The sequence below is a fragment of the Ceratotherium simum genome, chromosome 12 (assembly GCF_057802395.1).
Source record: "Ceratotherium simum simum isolate JZ-2026a chromosome 12, ASM5780239v1, whole genome shotgun sequence".
Taxonomy (NCBI): Eukaryota; Metazoa; Chordata; class Mammalia; order Perissodactyla; family Rhinocerotidae; genus Ceratotherium; species Ceratotherium simum.
In genome coordinates, this window is record NC_141911.1 from 9,111,171 (window position 1) to 9,134,935 (window position 23,765).

At 38.3% G+C, this 23,765-nt stretch overlaps 1 protein-coding gene across 1 annotated transcript in view; it reads right to left on the minus strand.

Moving 5' to 3' along the window:
- INTS9 (integrator complex subunit 9) overlaps positions 1 to 23,765 on the minus strand; it is a 119,711-nt gene that overhangs the window by 14,759 nt on the left and 81,187 nt on the right. Inside the window, exons 9-11 of the mRNA XM_014789906.2 lie at positions 9,857 to 9,968; positions 6,516 to 6,696; positions 2,575 to 2,635 (exon numbers count right to left, since the gene is read on the minus strand). Of these exons, the coding sequence (XP_014645392.1) occupies positions 2,575 to 2,635; positions 6,516 to 6,696; positions 9,857 to 9,968 (354 nt within the window). The remainder of the gene's footprint in view (positions 1 to 2,574; positions 2,636 to 6,515; positions 6,697 to 9,856; positions 9,969 to 23,765) is intronic.

Sequence of the window (23,765 nt, forward strand, 5' to 3'; positions counted from 1 at the left end):
CTTTCTTCACTTTGAAGAGTTAATCTTTAATTCAGGAAGACTGCTTTTATTAGCAAGATTGCAAATACTACCCTGGAGATCTTAATCCAGTGTCACATGCTTAGATGGGATATGAATAGTAAAGATGGAAGAAACATTGACTTCCCACCTTCCTTCCAAGTTATATACAAATAAAACTGACATTCTTTTATATTCTATCTAGCCAAAATCATTACTTGCCCCAGTTAAACGGGTGAGCAGCTGTCTCGAAGGCTAAGTCTATCCACAGACGTCAGGGAGATGAATGGGTCTCTAAGAATAGCAGCAGGTCTTTGCACACAACTTAAGTCACTTTTTAGCCGTTACCTGCAGTTCCTGCAGTTCTCCTGATCAATGCATAGAAACTAAGATAAAGTCATCTCTTTTTTTGCCACTTGGATCTACCTCTCCAGCTGACTTACTACATTTGACCATCCAGAATTACCTCTGCACTGATTTAAGGTCCAAACCATACAGGCAATGAAGCTGTAGGGTAGGGATTCTGTATAGTAATTTCTTACCACTATTAAGGGCAGAACTATATTTTCTCATGGGAACTGGTGACAATACTAAGTGTCAACTCCATCATGCCCTAATGCTGACAAGTGAATTTCAAGAATCCTGACGGTGTAACTACAATCTTTTCACATTCCTAACTGTAAATGGGACAAACGTCATCCATGACAGATGTGTGTTACGGTAAGAATGTGGTAAGACTCTTAGAAAACAAGTTCTAAAGAAAGCCTAATTGTTATTAGGGGAGAGGAAAATAGACTTGGAGCGGCAAAATCCACCACAAAATATGTTTTGCTACACTTAATTTTGTGACATTATTACATTTCTAGCATGAATTTCACCGTGGTAATGACAGAGCTTGCCAAAACCTTGGCTGCTGTAATAGAGCATGAGGACTGAAAAATAACTTTCTCAAAACCTTCCACTTGACATTCTGGTTCATAAAAGACCTCCTTTGAAAAAAGAAAATAACAGTGAAATTTAAAATAATTAGGAGGACATTTGTTGCAATTTACTCTACGAGTCAAATAGTTAATTGTAAAACAAATAAACCAACCAAATCCCTATACGTATGTATCCGTACAGACATGCCTAGCTTGGTGAAATTTTTATAAACTTAACACTTCCATGTTCCCATATGCACATCAAGTAACAGCATTACCAGCTCCTCAGAAATCTCCCTTTGTCCCCTTCCAGTTACTACTGCCCCCACCCCTGCCTCTAGGATAACCACTATTCTGGTTTCTAATACCATAGATTAGTTCTGTGTGTTTTTGAACTTTTATATAAATAAAATCACACGGTATCTACTCTCTTATATCTGGCTTCTTTCACTCATGTTATGTTCGTGAAATTTATCTACACTGTTGTGTGCAATTGGAGTTTCTTCATTCTCATTGATGTAAGGTATTCCACAGTGTGAATATACCACACAATCCATGAGACTGTCGATGGGCACTTGGGTATATTTCAGCACCATCACCAAGAGCGCTCTGAAGATTACCGTGCATGTCTTTCAGTGACATACCTGTGCGTTTCTGTTCAGTGTATACTTCAGGAACAAAACTGCTGAGGCAGAGTGTGGGTTATATCTTCAGCTTTAGTAGACACTACTACTTTCCTAAAGTGGTTATGCCAATTTAAACATCCTTTTTTTTTTAATATACAAAAAAATTGAGAGTAATTCTATTGTCTGAGAGTAAGAGAACGGTTAAGTACATTATAGTATGTTCATATGATATGCTATGGAATATAAGACAGCAATATAATGGTATGAGGCCCACAAAAAAATGTCCATGATACCCTGTTTGGTGAAAAAAACAATGGAAACAAAACTGGGTATGTAGCTATATAAAAACAGTTATCAGTTCTGTGAGGGAGGAGGAATTTTTCTATTTCTTTTAAATTGAGGTATAATTGACATATAACATTATATTAGTTGCAGGTGTACAACATGATTCGATATTTGTATATACTATGAAATGATCACCACAATAAATCCAGTTAACATGTGTCATCACACAGTTACAAAATTTTTTTTTCTTATGATGAGAACTTTTAAGATCTACTCTCTTAGCAACTTTCAAATAGGCAATATATTATATCTCCATGATTTATTTATTTTATAACTGGAAGTTTGTATCTTTTGACCCCCAATTTTCTAAACTGAAATGTTACTATGTTCATCATTAAAACTTTACCTCTATGATCAACATAACTAACTGGAAAGAAGACTTTGACAATTAATAAATCTGTTATGCAAAAACGTTAGTAGTAGATATTAGATAAAATCCCTCAGGCAGTCAATAGAACAGAGGTAGGTTATTCACCGTATAACCATACTGGTAATATAACGTGTAAACAAGAAGAGAAAGTAATGAATCTTGAGTTAGAGTACTTCACTGTCATCTCACATGGGAAACAAGGGGCTTATGTGAGTTTACATAAGGATATTTTTTTATCTGATGACCTGCTATCTCCATCCACATCCATTTATCTACATTTCTTTCTTGCTCTGACCCAATAATTCCATTTTCTTACCTCTGCATGAGGAAAAGGTGGTTCTGGGAGATACACCTTAGTCTGTTTGTTGTGACAAAGCCTTTTAAAGAGGAAAAATAGATCAGCATGTTAGGCAGGGCACACAGTGTCATTTGTTGCCAGCTAGTGGTGGTATCACAAATACTAAATAACAAAGTTGATTAAAACTTTCCTGCCAATCAATCTCACTGTGAATAAAAGCCAACATCTAAAGAGTATTCTGGAAATAAGTCTCTTGTGAGCATTTTTTTAACCTTTAGAATTCCTCAATACATTTTTTCTTAGAAAATAATCTTGTTATTTTGGAATAATTTTAGATTTACAGAAAAGTTGCAAAGACAGTACACAGTTCTCGTGTACCCTTCACCCAGTGTCCCCTAATGTTAACATCTTACACAACCATGACACTAAGAAATTAACATTAGTACATTACAATTAACTAAATTCCAGACTTTAGTCGGATTTCACCAGTTTTTCCACTAACGTCCTTTTTCTGTTCCAGGATCCAATCCAGGATACCACATTGCATTAGTTGTGATCAGTTTTGAGGAGAGAGTGATACCTTTCCTCAGAGATATAACTTTCTGTGTTGCATAACCACTAAGCAGCACTGGCAACTCAAATTGGAGAGCACCTACCTATCTCAATCTAGAGACCCTGTGGATGTCCTAGGTAGTCTGTGTTTTTTCCTAGCCAGATATGACATTTAAAATATGAGATGTCTGGATAAAGCAAATGTGGCAAAAAGTTAACAACTGATAAATCAAGGTACACGGGAGTTCTGTAGGTTTGACGTTTTTAAAAGTTGGAAAAATATATGTAGTGATGCATGTTTATTAGAGCTTACTTCTAAGAATTCTACTAAAATAGCATTAAACCATTTCAACAATTCTAACATACTACTTTGTGGGAGTAGTTCAGGACTTCAGGGCTTGGATTTTGTATTAACTTCATTAATACAATGTAATATCTAATTTTTCTACCCTTAGTTTTGTTTAATCTTGACTTAAACATCACTTTATATCCTTTTCAGAGGAAGATGTAAATATGGAAGATACTTTTGGAGGGTTACTTTACAATATCTAAACAGACACTAGTACTGTCTCAGGCAGACAGTACTAGTCTTCAAACTCAGGCAGAGAGACAAATAGAAGAGCTTAATTGAAAAGTTACTTTGATTACAATGTTATAAACTACTATGACATCAATTAAAAAAAGTTACTTAGATTGTTGCAAAGCATATTATGATACATCAATTAGCATCAATATATAAAACTAAAATACTTGTCAAAAAAAATCAAAAACCTTAATGCAATGTAGTATCCTGGACTGGATCCTGACATAGAAAACAGACATTGTTGGAAAAACTAGTGCAATCTGAATAAACACTGGAGTTCAGCTAATAACAATGTGCTAACGTTCATTTCTTAGTTTTGACATTGGTGTAAGATGTTAACATCGGGGAATCTAAGTGGAAGGCATATGGGAGTTCTCTGTGGTATCTCTGTAACTTTTCTGTAAACCTAAAATTATTCCAAAGTAACAACTTTTTAAAACAACAAAATCAAAGACAAAATTCGATAAGAAGTATCAAAATGGGAAAAAATGTCTGCCAAAATATAACAAAGAGTAGGGTTCAAATAAATAGATAAGAAAAGTATAACACCTCTAATAAGTAAATGGGCAAAAAGGGAACAGTTTGCAGAAGACAAAGATCTTTCCGGAAAGCAATTTAGATTTGTATAATGAACATTAAAACATATTTATACCCTTTGTTCCAGTAATTCCACTTTTAGTAATACCTAAAGCAAAAGATGTAGTCATATATACAAAGAATGATATTAATTGAAGATTACTAAAAGGAAACAAATCAGGAAAAGCCTATTTGTCCAATAGTAAGAAAAGTTAAAAAAATTATACCATATACAAATGATGTACAAATGATGTAATAAAGCAGTCATGCAGAAGTTATATTCTCAAAGATTTTATAATGCTCTAATATTAAAATTTTTAAAAGCAGGATCCAGAATTAAATATTCAGCATGATCCCTATATGCAAAGAAGAAATCTATCAGAATGCTAACAGCGGTATCATTTCTGGATAGCGGGCTTATGGGTTCAGTTTTTTTGCTGTTTTCTGTAACTTTTATTTTTCTATAGTAAACATGTATTACACATATATTAGAAATTAACAAATATCAAAAAACAGAAACACAAAAACAGCCTACTCTCATTTTAGTAGTCTTGAATGCTATCCGATCAGATGTTCTGACAATAAGAACAGTATGTAACGGGGTGGAGAGTGGACTTGAAGAGCACACACTGGCTAGGACACCATTCACAGGGGCCCACAGGGCCAGCCCCGGGACTTTGCTTTCTCAATATTTTTACTGAGGATCTGGATGAGGAAATTCAGAACATGCTGATTAACTGTGCACATGATACTTAAGGTGGAAATACTAATTCAAGATTACCTTCCTATGTTGGGGATGCAAAGGATAAAATTCAATAGGTACCAACAAAAATGACAGTCCTATACACAAACATGAATAATATGAACATGGGGGGCCGGCCCTGTGGCTTAGTGGTTAAGTGCGCATGCTCCGCTACTGGCAGCCGGGAATCGGAGCCCGGCCGCTCACCGATGCACCGCTTGTCTGGCCATGCTGAGGTGGCATCCCACATACAGCAACTAGAAGGATGTGCACTACGACATACAACTATCTACTGGGGCTTTGGGGAGAAAAAGGGAAAAAAAGGAGGAGGATTGGCCATAGATGTTAGCTCGGGGCTGGTCTTCCTTAGCAAAAGGAAGAGGATTGGCGTGGATGTTAGCTCACGGCTGATCTTCCTCCCAAAAAAAAAAAAAAAAAAGCACATGAGATGGAGAAGCCTGTCTGAATCTAAATACACTCATGTGCCACATAACGATGTTTCAGTCCATGACAGACCACATATACAATGGTGGTCTCATAAGATTAGTACTACATAGCCTAAGTGTGTAGTAGGCTATACCATCTAGGTCTGTGTAACTACACTCTATGATGTTCACACAATGACGAAATCGCCTAATGACGCATTTGTCAGAATATGTCCCCATCATCAAGTGACTCATGATTGTACAGACAAAAAAACCCTGACCACAACTCAAAGGGAAGGAAAAAATGTCCTTAAAAAAGGTGTGTGCAGGGGCAGCATATAGGATATGTTATGACAGAATGATGTACAAATTCCTTTTACAACCTAATTAGAAATTTAGGAGAATGTTGTGTCCATTAGGCCACCACACCACGAAAAGGTTAAACACACCCTATATACGTGTGTCATAGCCCCATTCCAAGGAGTTATTAGGTCTACCGTAAAAGTTCATCTATTTCCCCCATTCCTCCCTTTCTTTGGTCTGGTGAGTAAGATTCAAACATCCATCTAAACAATCCTAAAAAAGTTCACTGACTTCATATTTTTTAATAATTTACTCACCCTAGGATTTGATCAAACAATTTCCTGCTGTAATGAAACTATTTTGTCAAATATCATGCTATTGAAATGAAAAAAATATATAGTTTTTCTTATCAGATTTGGTATTATAAATATTAGACAAGGTGAGCTTGTGCTTTAAAATTTGTTTAGCTTTTAGAATATAACTTCGCTTTGTAACGGTGAGAGAGGATAGCATGTGAGAAGATAAATGTAAACATTTTTGTAACTGATTTTGAAAGTGCTGGCTTAACTTTCATCCTTCCCTCCTTGATAACTATTCTTCTCAACTCTAGCAATATAACAGATTTGGCTTTCATTAATACAATCTTCACCTCACAGACATGGAAAAACAACAAAATGAAAGTTTCATAATAATGTCAGAAAAAACAGGATCATTTCTATTTTTACTGCTTGAATGTGCTGAATCAAAATACAACTTATAGAGAAGGACACAGACATACCACTCAGCAAAAATCTGAGAAAACTCAAGTGAACTGTTAGCCACAGGGGAGATGAAGTAGAAAGGGATGTTGGAGAGGCCAGCTGAGTCAATGTATTGATACAGGCATTCCAGGAGGTCATAGATTACTCCAGAAGGGTAGCAGGGAACCAACACGTTTCCTCCATTCCGGACTGTCAGTGCTAGAAAAGTTGAAGCCAGAAGGAAAACAATAGTATCAAAAGAACAGTTTTAATGAAGGTAGAATGGAACTTTTAATATTTGGATTTCTTTCATTTTCCTACTTCTGTTCGTACAGTTCACTTCACATGTATAATAATCTGCTTTTGAAGAATAACACCAGAGTGGGAGAATCCAGAGGCTAACAATCAGCTGAGTTTTTAAATGATGTCTCAGTCCCTGGGAATAGGATATGCAATTAAGGGTGTGGGTTTTAAAGGTTACCAATGGCAGCTAGGGTCAGGACAAACCCTCCAAACTCCTTCTTTTAGGTCCTGCTCAAAACTTTGCTGGATCTGTCTCTGTTAAATCTCTGACCATTGCTGAATGACCCATAAGGAAAAAGGCCAAGTTTTTCCATTTGACACATTTTAGTGGCATTTTCTTTCATTAATGTTTTCTCTGTAAGAAAATCCTCCATACTTTAAATACTCAAATTATCAAATGAGGAATTACAACATATGAGTAAAATCACATTAGAAGTTATAACTGGCTTAAAAAAAATCTAAGTGCCCTCTCAAGTTGATTTTTTGTTTAGTTTTCAAAACAAACTGAAACAAGCAGCTCTGGGGTACAGAACTTCAAGTCTCTAGTGCCTTATACCCTCCTCCACTCCCAACTCTGACATCCAGGTTCACCTAGATGCTGTACCTTGAGGACTAGCTGACTCATGATTACCAGAGCGTGGTACTGTGGAAAAAGACAAAACCAGTGGTGACAGCTCAAGAGGTCTGGCTCTAGTCCTGCCTTCACCACAAGCTACAGGACCTCAGGTAAGCCACTACAACCTGGCTGGCCTTAGTTTCCTTATTGGTTGTATGAGAGGAGTGAACTAGATCAGTGGTTTACAAACTTTAGTTTGAGTGAAAACTGCTGGGGAACATGGTGAAAATACAACTTTTCTTCTGGGCCTCTCCCCTCCCCAGAGAGTCTGACTTACTAGGTCTGTGGTAGGGCCCCCGAATTTGCATTTTTAATAAGTGCCCTCATATTATTCACAGTTGCCAAGCCTTGGAAACAACCTAAGTGCCTATCATGGATAAAGAAGATGTGGTATATATACACAATGGAATACTACTCAGCCATAAAAAAAGAGGAAATCTTGCCATTTGTGACAACATGGATGGACCTTGAGGGTATTATGCTAAGCGAAATAAGTCAGAGGGAGAAAGTCAAATACTGTATGATCTCACTCAGAAGATAAAAACAACAACAACAAACACACACATAGATGCAGACACTAGATTGGTGGTTACCAGAGGGGAAGGGTGAGGGATGAGGGCGAAAGGGGTGACTGGGCACATGTGTATGGTGATGGATGGTAATCAGTCTTTAGGTGGTAAACATGATGTAATCTACCCAGAAATCAAAATATAATGATGTAGACCTGAAATTTATATAATGTTATAAACCAATGTTACCTCAATTAAAAAAAGAGAAATTAAAGTTGTATCAGACTATTAAAAAAAAATAAGTGGCCTCATTGATCTTGAGGCAAGTGGTTAGTGGACTCCACTTTGAGAAATAGTGGATTAGATGTGAGGTCCCTTTCAGACCTAAAGTTCTTTGAGTCTATGATTCTAGATTATGAACAAACAAACGTAAAAACCAAAGATTCTCTTTGAGACTAGTCCAATAATTTTTCCAAGGTAAGAATAAATTACCTTTGGTTTAATAACAGCAAAGAACAAAAAAAGACTATGATTATTGGCATGGCCAAGTGAAATTTCAAAGGACAGTGCTTTCCATGTAAATATAAGAAGATGACTGTTTCTTTCCCCCAGAGCAGAGGTAATATCACTTATGGTTGCCAGGGGTGTAGGGTCTGAGTTCATTAACTCCTCTTTGGTAACCATTATGAATGAACTGAATGTTTGCTTTCCCCCCAAATTTACACATTGAAGCCCTAACTCCCTATGTGATGGTATTAGGAGGTGGGGCCTTTGGGAGGTAATTATGTTTAGATAAAGGTGGAGCGCCCAAGACCGGATTAGTGCCTTTATGAGAAGAGGAAGAGACACCAGAGCTTCTCTCTGCTATATGAGGACACAACAAGAAGGTGGCCATCTGCAAGCCAGGAAGGGGGTCCTGACCAGCACCCGACCATGCTGGCAACCTAATCTCAGACTTCGCGGCCTCCCGAATAGTGAGAAATAAATGTCTGTTGTTTAGGCACTCATTTTATGGTATTTTGTTATAGCAGCCCAAGCTAAGACAGTAACCAACCGACACTTTTCTAAAAAAGGTAGGATTTCTAGATTTTATTGACAATTATATCCAAAGAAAAATAAATTTGTTCCAGGTAGGAAACAGCCCACAAGTCTCTCAATTTAGTCTTCTCTCAAAAGAAGAAAAAATAACATCAACCAATTATTAGTGGGGAAAAAATATAGCTCTTCAGTGTATCACTGTTGTGAATTCAAAATATACAGTCTTTTCTGTGCCATTATTTGCAAAGCAAAGATGTAAGTCTAACCTTCTTTGACAAGTGCCACCCTGAAAGCACCCCTGCTCTGCCACCAAATCTTACCCAAAAGCAAGGAGATTAAATAAGAATTTTCTATACAAATCAAGTGGCAGAATGTTGAGTATTTGTTGTATAAAGTGCTAAAAATTCAAATTTACCATTACAACAACCATTCTTACTGCACTTTCAGATTTAACTTGCTTAAGAATTGCTTTTGTCGGGGCCGGCCTGGTGGCGCAAGCGGTTAAGTGCGTGCGCTCTGCTGCGGCGGCCCGTGGTTCACCGGTTCCGATCCCGGGCGCGCACCGACACACTGCTTGGCAAGCCATGCTGTGGTGGCGTCCCATATGAAGTGGAGGAAGATGGGCATGGATGTTAGCCCACAGCCAGTCTTCCTTAGCAAAAAAGAGGAGGATTGGCAGATGTTAGCTCAGGGCCAATCTTCCTCACAAAAAAAGAAAAATTGCTTTTGTTGACCACAGTAGGTTTTGAAGGATGAGCAGAAAGCATGGGAGTAAATGGGGGAAAAGGCCTTAAATAGAGCCATCAGAGGGTGTGAATGTGAAGAGAAGGGGCAAAAAATACCATATAAGCAAGATATGGAAAAATAAATTTAAAACAGATCATCCAAGTTAAGATGTGAGCAGCACACATACCCAGGTTGCTGCAGAACTCTCCCACCATGCCATCTGGGTTTGCAGTGGGAATCTGGGTAAGGCCTGTCAGAATGAGAACATCGCTGTTTTTGAGAGAAGCTTGGTCCATGGGCTGAAAAACACAGAGAACTATGCTTAGTAATTTACAAAGGAATGTTATCTACAAGTAGTAAATGAGAAAGAGAATACAGACATTGTGCTTTATATTTCCAACTCATCATCAAGTCCTCTTACTTCTTCTAATGAAAAGTCTGTCAGTGAACAGTGTTGCCCAAGAGGGATGCGGACTGATGAGAAAGTTCTATGTCTTGACTGGGGTGGTGAGCACGTGATATCAAAATTCATAGAATTATACATTTAAGATCTTACACAGACCTAGATGGTATAGCCTACTACACACCTAGGCTATATAGTACTAATCTTATGAGACCACCATTGTATATGTGGTCTGTCATTGACTGAAACATCGTTATGTGGCACATGACTGTATTTAGATTCAGACAGGCTTCTCCATCCCATGTGCATATTATTCATGTTTGTTTGTAGGACTATCATTTTTGTTGGTACCCACTGAATAGTTTCATTACAGCAGGAAATTGTTTGATCAAATCCTAGGGTAGGTAAATTATTAAAAAATATGAAGTCAGTGAACTTTTTTAGGATTGTTTAGATGGATGTTTGAATCTTACTCACCAGACCAAAGAAAGGGAGGAATGGGGGAAATAGATGAACTTTTACGGTAGACCTAATAACTCCTTGGAATGGGGCTATGACACACGTATATAGGGTGTGTTTAACCTTTTCGTGGTGTGGTGGCCTAATGGACACAACATTCTCCTAAATTTCTAATTAGGATGTAAAAGGAATTTGTACATCATTCTGTCATAACATATCCTATATGCTGCCCCTGCACACACCTTTTTTAAGGACATTGTTTCCTTCCCTTTGAGTTGTGGTCAGGGTTTTTTTGTCTGTACAATCATGAGTCACTTGATGATGGGGACATATTCTGACAAATGCGTCATTAGGGGATTTTGTCATTGTGTGAACATCATAGAGTGTACTTACACAGACACAATATATCAAATTTTACTTCAATTTAAAAAAGCATATTTCTATAATGCTTTGCTCCTTTCAAAATGCTATCTCACACATATCATTGGCAGTTTTCAGTCTTGAGGGTGCATCAGAATCACCTTGAGGGTTTGCTAAAACATGGATCACTGGGCCCATCCCCAGAGTTTCTGATTCAGGTTTCAGGTGGGCCCGAGAATTTACATTTCTAACAATCTCCCAGGAGATGCTCCTGGTGCTGGTGTGGGGATGACAACTTGAGAACCACTGCACAGTATAATTTCATTCTCAAAACAACTCTGCAAAGTACATGAAATAAGTGTGAAAGTACAGAAGTTGGGACTCAAAGAGCCAAGGTGATTTATCCTAAGTCTCAGCGGCAGAGGAGCCAGGAAGAACACTGGATTAGGAAATAGAAACACAAAGTCTCCTTCCAATTCCATTACTAGCCATGTGACGACAGCCAAGGCTCCGAGCTGGATTTCTCGTAAAATGGGCATATTTCTTGACCCATCTCCCTTCCATGATTTCTGTGAGTCTCATGAGCAAACATACGTAATCTTCTTGTGAACTATGAAGTCCTATGGTGCACTATTATAAGATCCTTAGGCCATTGTTTTTTCTTTTTACCCAGAACAATTTGAATTTAATTTTGATTGTTGTCACAGAATTTCAAAAAAATACTATCATTTCTAAATAAATTGAGATTCAAATTGGAAACAAAACAAAAATGAAGGCCCAATGACTGAGATGCTGGAGAACTCATAAATGTTTTCATTTCGTAACACATCTTTTCCTCCATTTCATTTAATATACTCACTGGAACATTAGAAGAAACAAGCAAAAAACATGACTTACTGAGAAGCCATATCCATCCTTTCTCTGTTCCACCCAGATTTACCAATAAAGAAATAAAATTCCAAATAGTAGCACAGCAAAGACCCATCATCTGCGTTGTTATCTGAGTATATGTGCTCTTTGATGTATTTCCCTTTAGCATTTTATATAAGCATGGATATATGAGATTTGTTATTTTTTAAATAACATGATTGTGGTTATATAAGCTGCTTTATAACCTGAAAAACATTTCTTTAATATGGACACAGAAAAAGTACAGTTGTGACAATTATATTGAATAGCTTCTAATTCCTATTGCACAGACAGATACCAATGTGTATAAGAGCTTTCCCTCTGCTTAGGCAGGACCCATCTATCTATTTGCACTTCTCCAACAAATACATATGCATTCATTGTTTCCACAGAAGGAAAGAAGGGGAAGTAAAGTACAGTGGTTTACTGTAGCAGATGTGTAACAAGCCTGGGAATGTTCACTGTGTGCATGCATCAAACGCAAGGAAACCGGAATGGTGAAAAAAGGGATGAAGTTTCGTTGGATAGCATATTTAGCTTAAAATCACACCAATTTTATAAGGCTTATATTAAATTAAGCCACTAACAATTCACAGGGCTGATAAGGGATGGGGGAATTCAGAGGGCCTAGGAGCCCCCTGAAATGGTTATCTACAATTCTGTGTGTGCCTATGTACATTTTTTCATAAATTTAAACAGACTGTCATATGCGGCCATGACTCCCAAAAGGTTAAGAACTACTGATTTAAGTGAAAACGTAAAATGGGGAGCAAACTCTGGCCCTGAAAACAACATTATCTCTGAACCTCAGCCATTACCATTGCCTTCTCTTGAAAATTAAATGCCCTTAATAAATAACAAAGGCAGCGCTATAATATGATACCACTGAGCTGGAAGTTATGAAATACTGCATGATCAGGTCAGACAAGATGTTCGTAATTTTAGCCCTATAACTCGGAGACATTTCTTGATTCCCAGAGCTACTGTAAAGAAGTAGGCTTAAAAGGCTTTTAATGACACCCTCCAAACCAAGCTGACACCACTAACATCTCCATTTCACCACCAAAGGGCAAATGTATATACTGCTGGCGTCAATGGCCACTCACCAAGCGCTTCAAGTTGGAACATTTTGCTCGAACACACGAAAACAGAAAATTCTATTGTGTCCAAGAATCAAATAAAAATACCTTACAAAGTTGACAGTCAAGCTTATGGAATAAAATTTTGAAAAACCTTAAGCTCATGGATGCTGTGGCCACTGTGTTGGTCACATTGCTCATTAATTTTTACTGGACATTTTGCACAGAGCATAAGAAAAAGGAGACCCAGTCTCCAGGCCCCAGAAGCTTACATATATATATAATCAAAAAACAGGATTTTTTTAAAAAGCCATAGAGAACAGAAGGCAAATTTCAAGAGTTTGCACTGAGTGTACAAACGCCAAGAGGAATGCAGACTACAGAGCTGCACCAGGCCAGGTGAGGTCACTTGCATACTGTTTTTTGGCAGATGAAGTTTTGGTTCTAATTTTCTTTCTTTCTTTGCCTAAGGAACTTAAGACTCAATTTAAGACAAGCCCAGGTCACTGCCTTTGGAATGCCCCTGTGACACCGCTTCTCTTCCCCACACCAAGATGTCCCTCATACATATGCCCCGTGGCCTCCCATACTTTCCATCCCAGCACTAATCACATCGAATCGTAATTGCCCCTTTAGGAAGCTCCCTGAGGGCAAGGACTTTGTATCTCTAATTCTTAGCAGAATGCTTGGCACACAGCAAGTACTAAATAAACATTTGCTGAATAAATGAAAGCATGACAAGAACATGGACCGGTAGGAAATGTGAGAGCATTCCACACTGGGAAATAGTGCACTCTAAGTCAGGAAGGTGCGAATAAGATGTCAACTGTGGGAGGAAGGCTGAGAAGGGCAGAGGGCAGGGGAAAGTGACCTGTAGATGCCAAATGAATTTACTTGCCAGAATGCAAAGTCTACTTTGGAGCTGAGAAGAGAGATTAGTAAAAACAGAGAAAGTATCATTAGCGAAGGGCCAGAAAAATCAGAATCATGAAGACTGACAGGGTGGGCAATAGAGTCAATAGTCTGAAGCAAGAGAATGACATTTTGGTAACAATGATTACAGACGATGCTGAAGGAGGAGGTGAGACCAAACAGGGGGGAACACCTTGAAGGCCCCTATAACAGCCCAGATATAAAGAGAAAAAATATATATATAATTTGATGGCAGTTGAGGAGACAGAAGCAGCAGATCTACACAACTTCATAGAAAACAATTAACAAAAATTTGCGAACGGATTGGATATATAGGACAGACAACGGAGAAAAGAAAGATTTAAGACGGCTCCAAAATCTGAGGTCAGACGTAGTCAAAGGGAAATTTGGAAATGTAGTCAAAGTGCTGGCAAGTTGCAAGCGTCTTGGGAGTAGCAAAATGGATTTATTCTGAGAGTAAAAAATAAAGAATGGAGTATGAAGTATATGGAGATTTGCCAAGTGTCTTCATCGAAGTAGTTAATAGAAATGTCAGTTTATTCCGAGGAAAGAGGAGCGAGTCTAGGACTAAGGCTGGAGAAACACCATAAAGTCAATGGGAGAGGAGCAAATAAGAGATGTACATAACGCAGTGAAGAGCTTCCTGTGAAAATAAGGAGCTTGGGAAAGACAACTTATGGCACTTTCACCCTATAATACAGCAGAAGATCAAGTAGAAGAAGAAGAAAACAACAACAAAAAGATTGCTCCAGAAGCCAAAACGAAAAAGAATTTCTTTTTTTTTTTTGAGGAGACCAGCCCTGTGCTAACATCTGCCAATCCTCCTCCTTTTTTTTTTTTTGCTGAGGAAGACTGGCCCTGGGCTAACATCCGTGCCCATCTTCCTCCACTTTATATGGGATGCCGCCACAGCATGGCTTGCCAAGCAGTGTGTCGGTGCGCGACCGGGATCTGAACCGGCAAACCCCGGGCCGCCGCAGCGGAGCACACGCACTTAACCCCTTGCACCACTGGGCCGGCCCCGAAAAAGAATTTCAACAGGAGACTGATGAACAGCACCAACTGGAAAATAGAAAACGTAAAAGTTTGGCCAGAAGCTGATCACTGTTGAATTAGAGATGTGAAACCAGATCCATGAGGTGAAAGGGGGGGAAAGCGAGGTGTGCAGACTGAGTTGAACAAGGCGAACAGGAGAAATCTCATCACCATTAAGAGAAAGAGAAGGGGCCGGCCCCGTGGCTTAGCAGTTAAGTGCGTGCGCTCCGCTGCTGGCGGCCCGGGTTCGGATCCCGGGTGTGCCCCGACGCACCGCTTCTCTGGCCATGCTGAGGCCGCGTCCCACATACAGCAACTAGAAGGCTGTGCAACTATGACGTACAACTATCTACTGGGGCTTTGGGGGAAAAAAATAAATAAATAAAAATTTTAAAAAAAAAAAAAAAGAGAAAGAGAATACGGTAGTCAGGCAATGAGGCAGTCATCTGAAAGCCTTTTTCCATATTAAAAACCCTCAGATTTGCTTAAAGGTAGAAAAGAAGTAATCAGTGAAAAAGTTAATGACCCAATGACCTATACTTCTTTGATGAGAGAAAGGAAGAAAGACATTTGGGATCACGAAGCACATCATACCCAGACTTCCAGGGCCAATTCAGAGCCCACTCTTCCATGAGGTCTCCTAATCCCCAGTGGGAAGTGATGTACCCTGAGTCCAGTAGGACTTCAGCGGATTTCTAATCTGACAGGATTGATCACTTGCAGGACACAAAGTCCTGTATGTACCTACCTTCTTCCCCTATTATAACTTCTGTAAATGTAACACCTACCCATCCATGTTCCCCTTACATCCTAGCACATTCCACTGTTCAAAATAGGGGTTTAGGAAATACCACTGACTAAATGAGGGAAATGAATGAAGGAACAAGTAAATGAATGTACATAGTAGTGTCCGTTATTTTTTAGAGAAGGAAATACTCTGCAGAGAGAAGCTGTGCTGCCAGATAAGAAGCAAAACAGCAAGTGTGGAGAGAAACAGACAAGAGTCCAGCAAGTTGTCCAGTCTCTCCCTCCTTCCTTCATGGGATATGCTTACTGAGCCCAATTCTACAAACCAATCAGGAACCATCTGTAGCTCAGCTTCCCTGCTGTCCCTGCCCCCAAATATATTATGTTTAACTTTTACTGGTTGGCACCATCTCCACAGCAAGGACAAGAGCTTTGTTTCCTCGGGACCAATCCGAGGAGGCACCGCTGCGGCTGTGGGAAAACTTGGGGCTGCATCCAAGGGGAGGAAAAAGCTTCCTGTCTGTGGCCCTGAGGAGGGAGCTGGGTGCTGCGGCTTGTCCCGGACATTTCTTTTAAATAACATTTTGGGGTTGTGGCTATGTCCTTTACCCAGGAAGAGTGGGGCCTCCCAGACATACCCCAGGAAAAGCTGTACAGAGATGCGATGCTGGAGCACATCAGTCACCTGGTCTCCGCAGATGAAGTGAGGCCCAGAGAAGTGAAGTGACTACTTTCATGCTGCCCGCTCTGGACTGAAAGAGTCATCAGCACTCGGCCCAGGCCTGGCTCTGACGCCTCACAGAAGAGAGTGGAGACCTGAAGCGCAGGTGTTCCATGGGAGCCAGGTGACCAGCAGAGCAACGGAAGCCTCAACCAGCTGTACTGAAGTCTGAGTTTTGTCGATGCAGGAAAATGTTTTTGTGTTGACACCACATACCCAGATCTGCCTTGTGTATGAGGGTGACCATGTGGCTTTAATCCCCCAGTTCTGCACCAGGGAAAGACAGACACTCCCCCAAAATTCCCAAGGACTGCCTAGACTGTAAGATCCCCATAAGGCCAGGCCTGGAGGGAGAAGCAGCAGCCTACAGCTATTTCCCAGGGATTTCTTCAAGGAAACTAATTTTACATCAGAAGACTAAAGAATGAATGAAAAATGATGACATGTACATCCACATGCAGATTTGGAGCAAGTCACAGATTTATCACAATAAAATAAAATACATTAAAAAAAACCTTTTACTGTAGAGCATTCAGATCAAAGCACTGCATAAATAACAAAACATTTGGGGAATTTAAAGGGAAGAAAAAAATGTTAAAAACAAAACAGACCAGACAAACAAACCTACCCAAGCAACTGCCTTAGCTCTAAAAACCTGATTCAAGGAATCCAAATTTAAGATATTTTCTTTAGATTTAAGAGAAGAATCTACACATATTACTGCCAAAGTCTTTAACACCTCAGGAAAAGAAACCAATACGAGCATTCCCCCCTGAACTCCAAAGGCAGAAGGATCAGGACGGGGAGGCAGAGTAAATGCTGGAAGTGTGTGCTAGAAGGAGACTTTCTCAGGGCAGCTACCAACCTCTTTGGCAAGAAAGAATTCCCACTGTGAACATCATAAGCTTCAGGGAATTGACTGGGTATAAATTCTCAATTAATCAAAAAAAATTAATTTTATTTCTTAAAAAAATTTCTTTCCAAAGTTCTAAGTCAGAGATTCTTAACCTGATAATTAACAATGCGCTTCTGAAGACTCTCTAAACTCAATAGAGTCTCCAAAATGTCAATGCAAAATCCTGTGTAGGTGGGCAGACATTTTTTAACAGTTCTGATTAGATTCTTGCCATAAGGCTTTGGGTCCATGACCCACAAAATGTTAAGAAGCACTGCCCTGGGCCGGCCCCGTGGCTTAGCGGTTAAGTGCGCGCGCTCCGCTGCTGGCAGCCCGGGTTCGGATCCCGGGCGCGCACCGACGCACCGCTTCTCCGGCCACGCTGAGGCCACGTCCCACATACAGCAACTAGAAGGATGTGCAGCTATGACGTACAACTATCTACTGGGGCTTTGGGGGAAAAATAAATAAATAAAATTAAAAAAAAAAAAAAAAAAAAGAAGCACTGCCCTAAGGCAGAAGCTCCCATACGGAGCCCTTGCTTTCAAAACATCTCTCCTCTCATTCTCCCTCATAACCACCACCAGCCTTGCAAACCAGAGGACCACCTGTCTTAGCCTCAAGGCCAAAGGTTAAAGGGGAAGGAAATTGCCTGTTTACTGGCTGAGCTTTGTCTCTCAAACTTGTTCCAGGCCAGAGACCAAGGTGTGGGAGAGTCCTCAAGGCCATGAGGGCTGAAGTGAGGGATGGACACCTTTCTAGGTCCCTTTTGTGGTCAGGACAAGGATGGGAAAAAATCAAAACAATAAACAAACCAAACCCAACCCCACTACTAATAGTAACAACAATAACAAAATATCTACCACACGCTACAATTTTCCATACTTCAAATCTTCGCCTTGCACGGGTATCAGTGTCCTGTACTAGATCAGTTTCTAAAACTAACCAAAAATTCTGTAGCTCCCCACATCCAGGTACATGTAGCTTTTGCTCTAACACTCAGGTCCTACCCCTGAAGTCAGGCAGAATAGCCAGGAAGCTATTGAAATAATGAGTATTAAGTTGCCTTTTCAAACCACCATCATAGAAAAACTGGTGTTCAAATATAGGTTCACAACCCACAAGCATATCCATTAATTTGATTTCCAAGGCCAGAAAGGCTTTGGCTCTAATAACCAAAAGTGCTCACTAGTTACTGCTAATGCACTTATGGGATCTATCAAATGGTTACTGTTTGTTTTGCTCTATTAGTGTTATTGTTTTTAAACTGTGTCCTACGCTCTCCTTCCTGGCAGACTGCACATCTTTTGGAGTAGACGTTTCTCGAAAAAAAAGTTTTTTTAACTTAAAATAATTTAAATGTCTAACAGTGAGAAACAGGTAAACAATTTATTGCACATCCATATGATGGGATGCTAATGACCTAAAGTTCATTAAATTGTTAATCAGAAAGAGCAGAAAAGCAGGTTGCAAATAGTTATCTCTTAATATTATTACAATTTTTATTTTTTTCTCTGATATTTTAGTATTTTCCAAAATTACTACAATAAATACAAATTAATGTTCTAATTAGAAATATAAAGAAATAATATTATTTTAAAACAAAACAAAAACACCACTCCATTTCCTGACAAGATAGAGAGTGAACACAAGCTGCTGGCTCTCCTCTAGAATCTAAACTGAACGACAGCATAGAAATAAAGGCAACTGACAAATTTGAGAAACTGAAAAACTAGAATAAATTCCCAGGGAACCTATGAGTCCTGGAATGGGGACAAAATGGCAAGCAAGCACCACAGAGGGCTGGGCATTGCAGGAAGAGTAGAGGTTAGGAAAAGAACTCTGTCTTTTTTTCTCTCATCCTACTGTTGGCAGGTTGTGGCCTGCTCCAACATACTGTGAGGAAGAAAATACCAGAACAGTGTGCTGAGCATTCATAGAAGGTACCGGCAGGGAGACCTACCAGCCCTTGCTTGTTCCCTCACACTACGAGGTTAAGTAGTAACAAGTCAGGGAGATAAATTCTAGGGAAAAAAAGCACTGTTTGGAGCAGAGGTACAAGAGGATTTTCCTGAGGGGCAAGTAGTAAGAGCTGACGGAGAAATAAAACAAGACCACTGAGGAATGCAACATTGACTAAACACAGAAAGTAAAAACCTACCCCACATGGAGAATTAACAAACCAGACGGAATAACAGAATATGCATTTTAAAAAGTCCACACACAAATAAAATAAAAATCAGTACGTAAAATAAAAATGAGTAAGTATGAAGAGAAATATTTGGAAATACTGTGTATGAAAGTATAGTCATTGAAATAAAGAACTCAATACATAGGTTGAAGAGCAGTATGGATATAGTCAAAGAATGAATTCATCGGCTGGAAGATCAAGTTGAGGAATTTTTTCAGGAGGCTTCAAAAGGAGACGGGAAATATAAAAGAAAAGTGATACAGAAAACATAGAAGTGTCAGTATCCATATACTGGAAGTTCTATAAGGAGAAAAAAAAATCAACCAGAAGGAGCAAATGATTTAAAAAATGATTAAGAATTTTTCTGTGTTAAAGGAAATTGAAAGATCTCATAGAGTATTACACTAATGGATAGGAAAAACTACACATTTAAGACACATCATGGTAAAATTTAAGAACACTGAAGATAAAGTGAAAATTCTAAAAACAGATCCCATAAAGGAACATAAATCTAAAGGGCTTCCCAGTTCTTACCTGCAACAAGGGTACAAGTGGAAAACAAAGTAATATTTTCAAAGCTTTATAGGTTCAGAGTTCTTTTCCTTTAATTTTGTATCTATCCAAGCTATCCTTTAAATGTGAGGAAAAATTAAAGATATTCTTAGTAATTCAAGGCCCCATAAGGTTTACCATTTTAAGACCCTCTTGGTGAACATTCTCCAAGTATTCCTGGAAGAAGAGTAAATCTTGGAGGATTATGAAATATAAGGAAAGGTTGAAAAAAAAAAAACCTCAATAAAGCTCACTTTGTCTCAGTAAGCAATATATTCACCACCCTCTGTATATTCTAAATAACCCAGAGCTAAAATTCCAGACAGTATCAACAAGGTGGACAGGGAGGAATGTGGGAGGAAGGAAGAGGAAAAAGATGGGAGAGACAAGAGGAAGGTGTGGCTCTGGAGGGAAAGATACAGATATTGATAAGCTTAAGATACTCACAGGAAAAATAAACAAAGGAACAACACAGAGGAATAAAAATATAATATATATGTTTAAACTTGCAGAAAAAATTTAGCTTTCTAAAAGAAGGCAAGAATGGATAGGGAAAAGAATGAAGTAAACTAAAAAACATGAAATAAGACAGCAAAATAAGCCCCAAATACAAAAGTAATTACAAGAAACATAAATAGGTTCACCAATCAAAAGAGACTCTTCAGATTAAAAAAGAAAAAGTCCTTTACTATGTTGTCTACAAGGGATTCACTAGAAAAGGACATAGAGTAAAAAGAAAGAGATGGAAAATAATAGCAGGCAAAAATGGAGGGGGAAAAAGTCTCTTGGCTTTTAATGCAGTTTTGATAGAGAAAAGAAAGTAACATCCTGATAAAAGGAATAATTGATCAATAAAACATAATAACCATGAACACATACACTGCTGAGTATACAGCTTAAAAATACAAAAAGCAATAACTGGTGAAACTATGGGAAAAGTAGATAAATCAACAAATAACATCATTTTCAGAAACTGGCAACTAAGCAAAGATATGAAAGACCTGAATAACACAATAAACTCAAATGAATAAATACATAGAAAAATAGAAAAATTTTCATTCAACAGCGAATACACAGTCTTTTCCAACATATGTAGAATATTTACAAAAACAGATTTTGTTTCCAAGTAAGCCTAAACAAATTTCAATGAATCAGTATTCTCTTATCATAATGCAAAAAAAATTAGAGTCCTGAAACATAAGTATGACGTGACCCAAGTCTTGTCTAACCATACTGGATGGACTAAAAACAAACAAAAGGACTATAAAATAACCTTTGGTTATTTAAATCATGAACATTATGAAGGAAATTATGATATACTTAGAGATAAATGACAGAGCACTTCACATCAAAAGTTTAACAGAGTTGGGGGCAGCCCAGTGGCGCAAGCGGTTGGGTGCGCGTGCTGCGCTTTGGCGGCCCGGGGCTTGCCAGTTCAGATCCCGGGTGCACACCGACGCACCGCTTGTCAGGCCATGCTGTGGCGGCGTCCCATATAAAGCGGAGGAAGATGGACATGGATGTTAGCCCAGGGCCAGTCTTCCTCAGCAAAAAAAGAGGAGGATTGGCAGATGTTAGCTCAGGGCCAATCGTCCTCACAAAAAAAATTTAACAGAGTTAAACAATATAAGAGAGAAATTAATACCTTTAAATATACTTATTAAAATGCAAAGAAAGACTAAAACAAATGAGATAAGTATTAAAACAAAGGCAAAAGAGTAAACCCAAGGAAGGAAATAATAAAGGGCAGAATAGAGAATGGAAATACAACAAAAAACATTGAAAGGAAAAACTTTTTCTTTCAAGAAAATCAGTAATGTAGACAAACCCCTGGCAAGTCGGATCAAGAAAAAAAAAAGAGGTGATGAAAATAAAAAAAATTTAGAATGAAAATAGAATTACACAAAAAAGTTTAAACAAATAAAAGGGTAATGAAAGCAATTCCATATGTATGATTTTGAAAACCTAGGCAAAATGGACAAATTTCTGCTACAATTGGCACAACATGGACCCAGAAAATATACTTCAATAACCATGAAAAAAAATTAAAATGGTAATCCCAGGCCTAGAGAGTTTTATGGGGAATTTAACCTTCAAGAAAAAATCCCTATCTTATATATTTTTGGCATTAGAAAAAGAGGGAAGGGTGCCCAAATCATCTTATGAGACTAATGTACCTGGATTCCAAACAAATGTAGACAGTACAAGAAAATAATGTATACATCCATTTTTCACTTATGAATACAGATGAACTTCAATAAAATACTGACCAACTGATTCCAGGAAGGTATTTTAAAAAGAATAAATTGTGACCAAATAAGATTTATCCCAAGAATGCAAGGATGGTTAAATGTGAGAAAAGCTAACTTTACAATTCACTACATTAATGGTCTAAAGGAAAGCAATCACATGATTATCTCACAGACTCATAAAAAGCATTTGATAAGGTACAACATATATATCTGATTTTTAAAAATCAGAAAGTTAGGAATGGAGGAGAAACTCCTTAACTTCATAAACGTTGTAAGCATCATATTTAAGGAAGAAACTAAAAAAGCATTCCTTTTAAAATCTGGTACAAGACAAGGATGTCACTATGATCACTTCTCTTTAACATGGGACTACAGAGCTTAGTTATAAGACAGGAAAAAGAAATACAAGATATAAGGATTGGAAGAGAAATGACAAAACTCTTAACTTCTTTGCAGACAATATTATCATCAATAGATAAATATTAGAATTAATATGAGAATTCAGCATGGTTGTTAACTATCAGATCAATTTTAAAAAATTACTACTGAGATCTTGTGCTCAGTAAAGACTAATTGTCTTTCTCTTCCATTTGGGATGCTGTCCTTTTTTGGCCTCAATTCTCCTCTAACTCTCCAAACATTCTTATTCAAGACTGTTTTTCTTCCTTTCACTGTTTATTGGTAAATGTTCCCCAGAGCTTAGTCTTTCGCCCTCAGTCCTTTATTTATACACTTTAAAAAATCGGATGACTCTCCAATTTGTTTCTAGGCTTGCCTTCAGCTCCATATTTCCATCTGTCCAATGTTCTCTCAAATTCCTGTTCATCATACTCACTACCTCCTTCTGAAAACAATGACCCCCCTGCCAACTCCTCCTTGTCAAGTGGATTAATGTCATTATCACCATTCTCAGTGTCATCCAGGCACGAAATCTTTGACTTGTATTTTTCCTTCCCTGAAGACAGTGGGCATTCAACAAATGCTTGTTGAATTAAAGACGTGCCAATGTTTTCTTTAACTTATCTTTCCATTCTTACCACCTCAGGATTAATCCAAAGCCTCATTCCCCTATGCTTCTTAGATCACTACAGCAGCCTGCTATAGTCTTCCTAGCTAGTGAGGGTTCCATTCAAGAAGACTAGTGGTTGGCCTTCTTCTGTCAAGTTTAACTTTCAAGTATACCTGCCGTAATCATATGTAAGCAGCTGTAAACAATCCATAAACAAATGAGTATGGCTGTATTCCAACAAACATTATTTACAAAAAGAGGTGAGGGGCCAAATTTGGATTTTATTTTAATGTGCCATAGTTTGCTGACCTCTGAAGCAGACTATCAAGTTTTTTCAAACCACAACTTTTCTTATCCCTGCTAATTCAATATAGAATCCAATTATCCGGCTAAAAGAAAATCTAATTTATTTTCTTTTTTACATACAATACTGGTTGCCAGCTAGAAATTAAAATTAATTACTTAGGTATGTTGCTCATTACTTTCAAGACCTTGTTTTCCCTTTAAATTTATGGACCTTGTAAGAATAATTTACTGGAAATTACATCAAT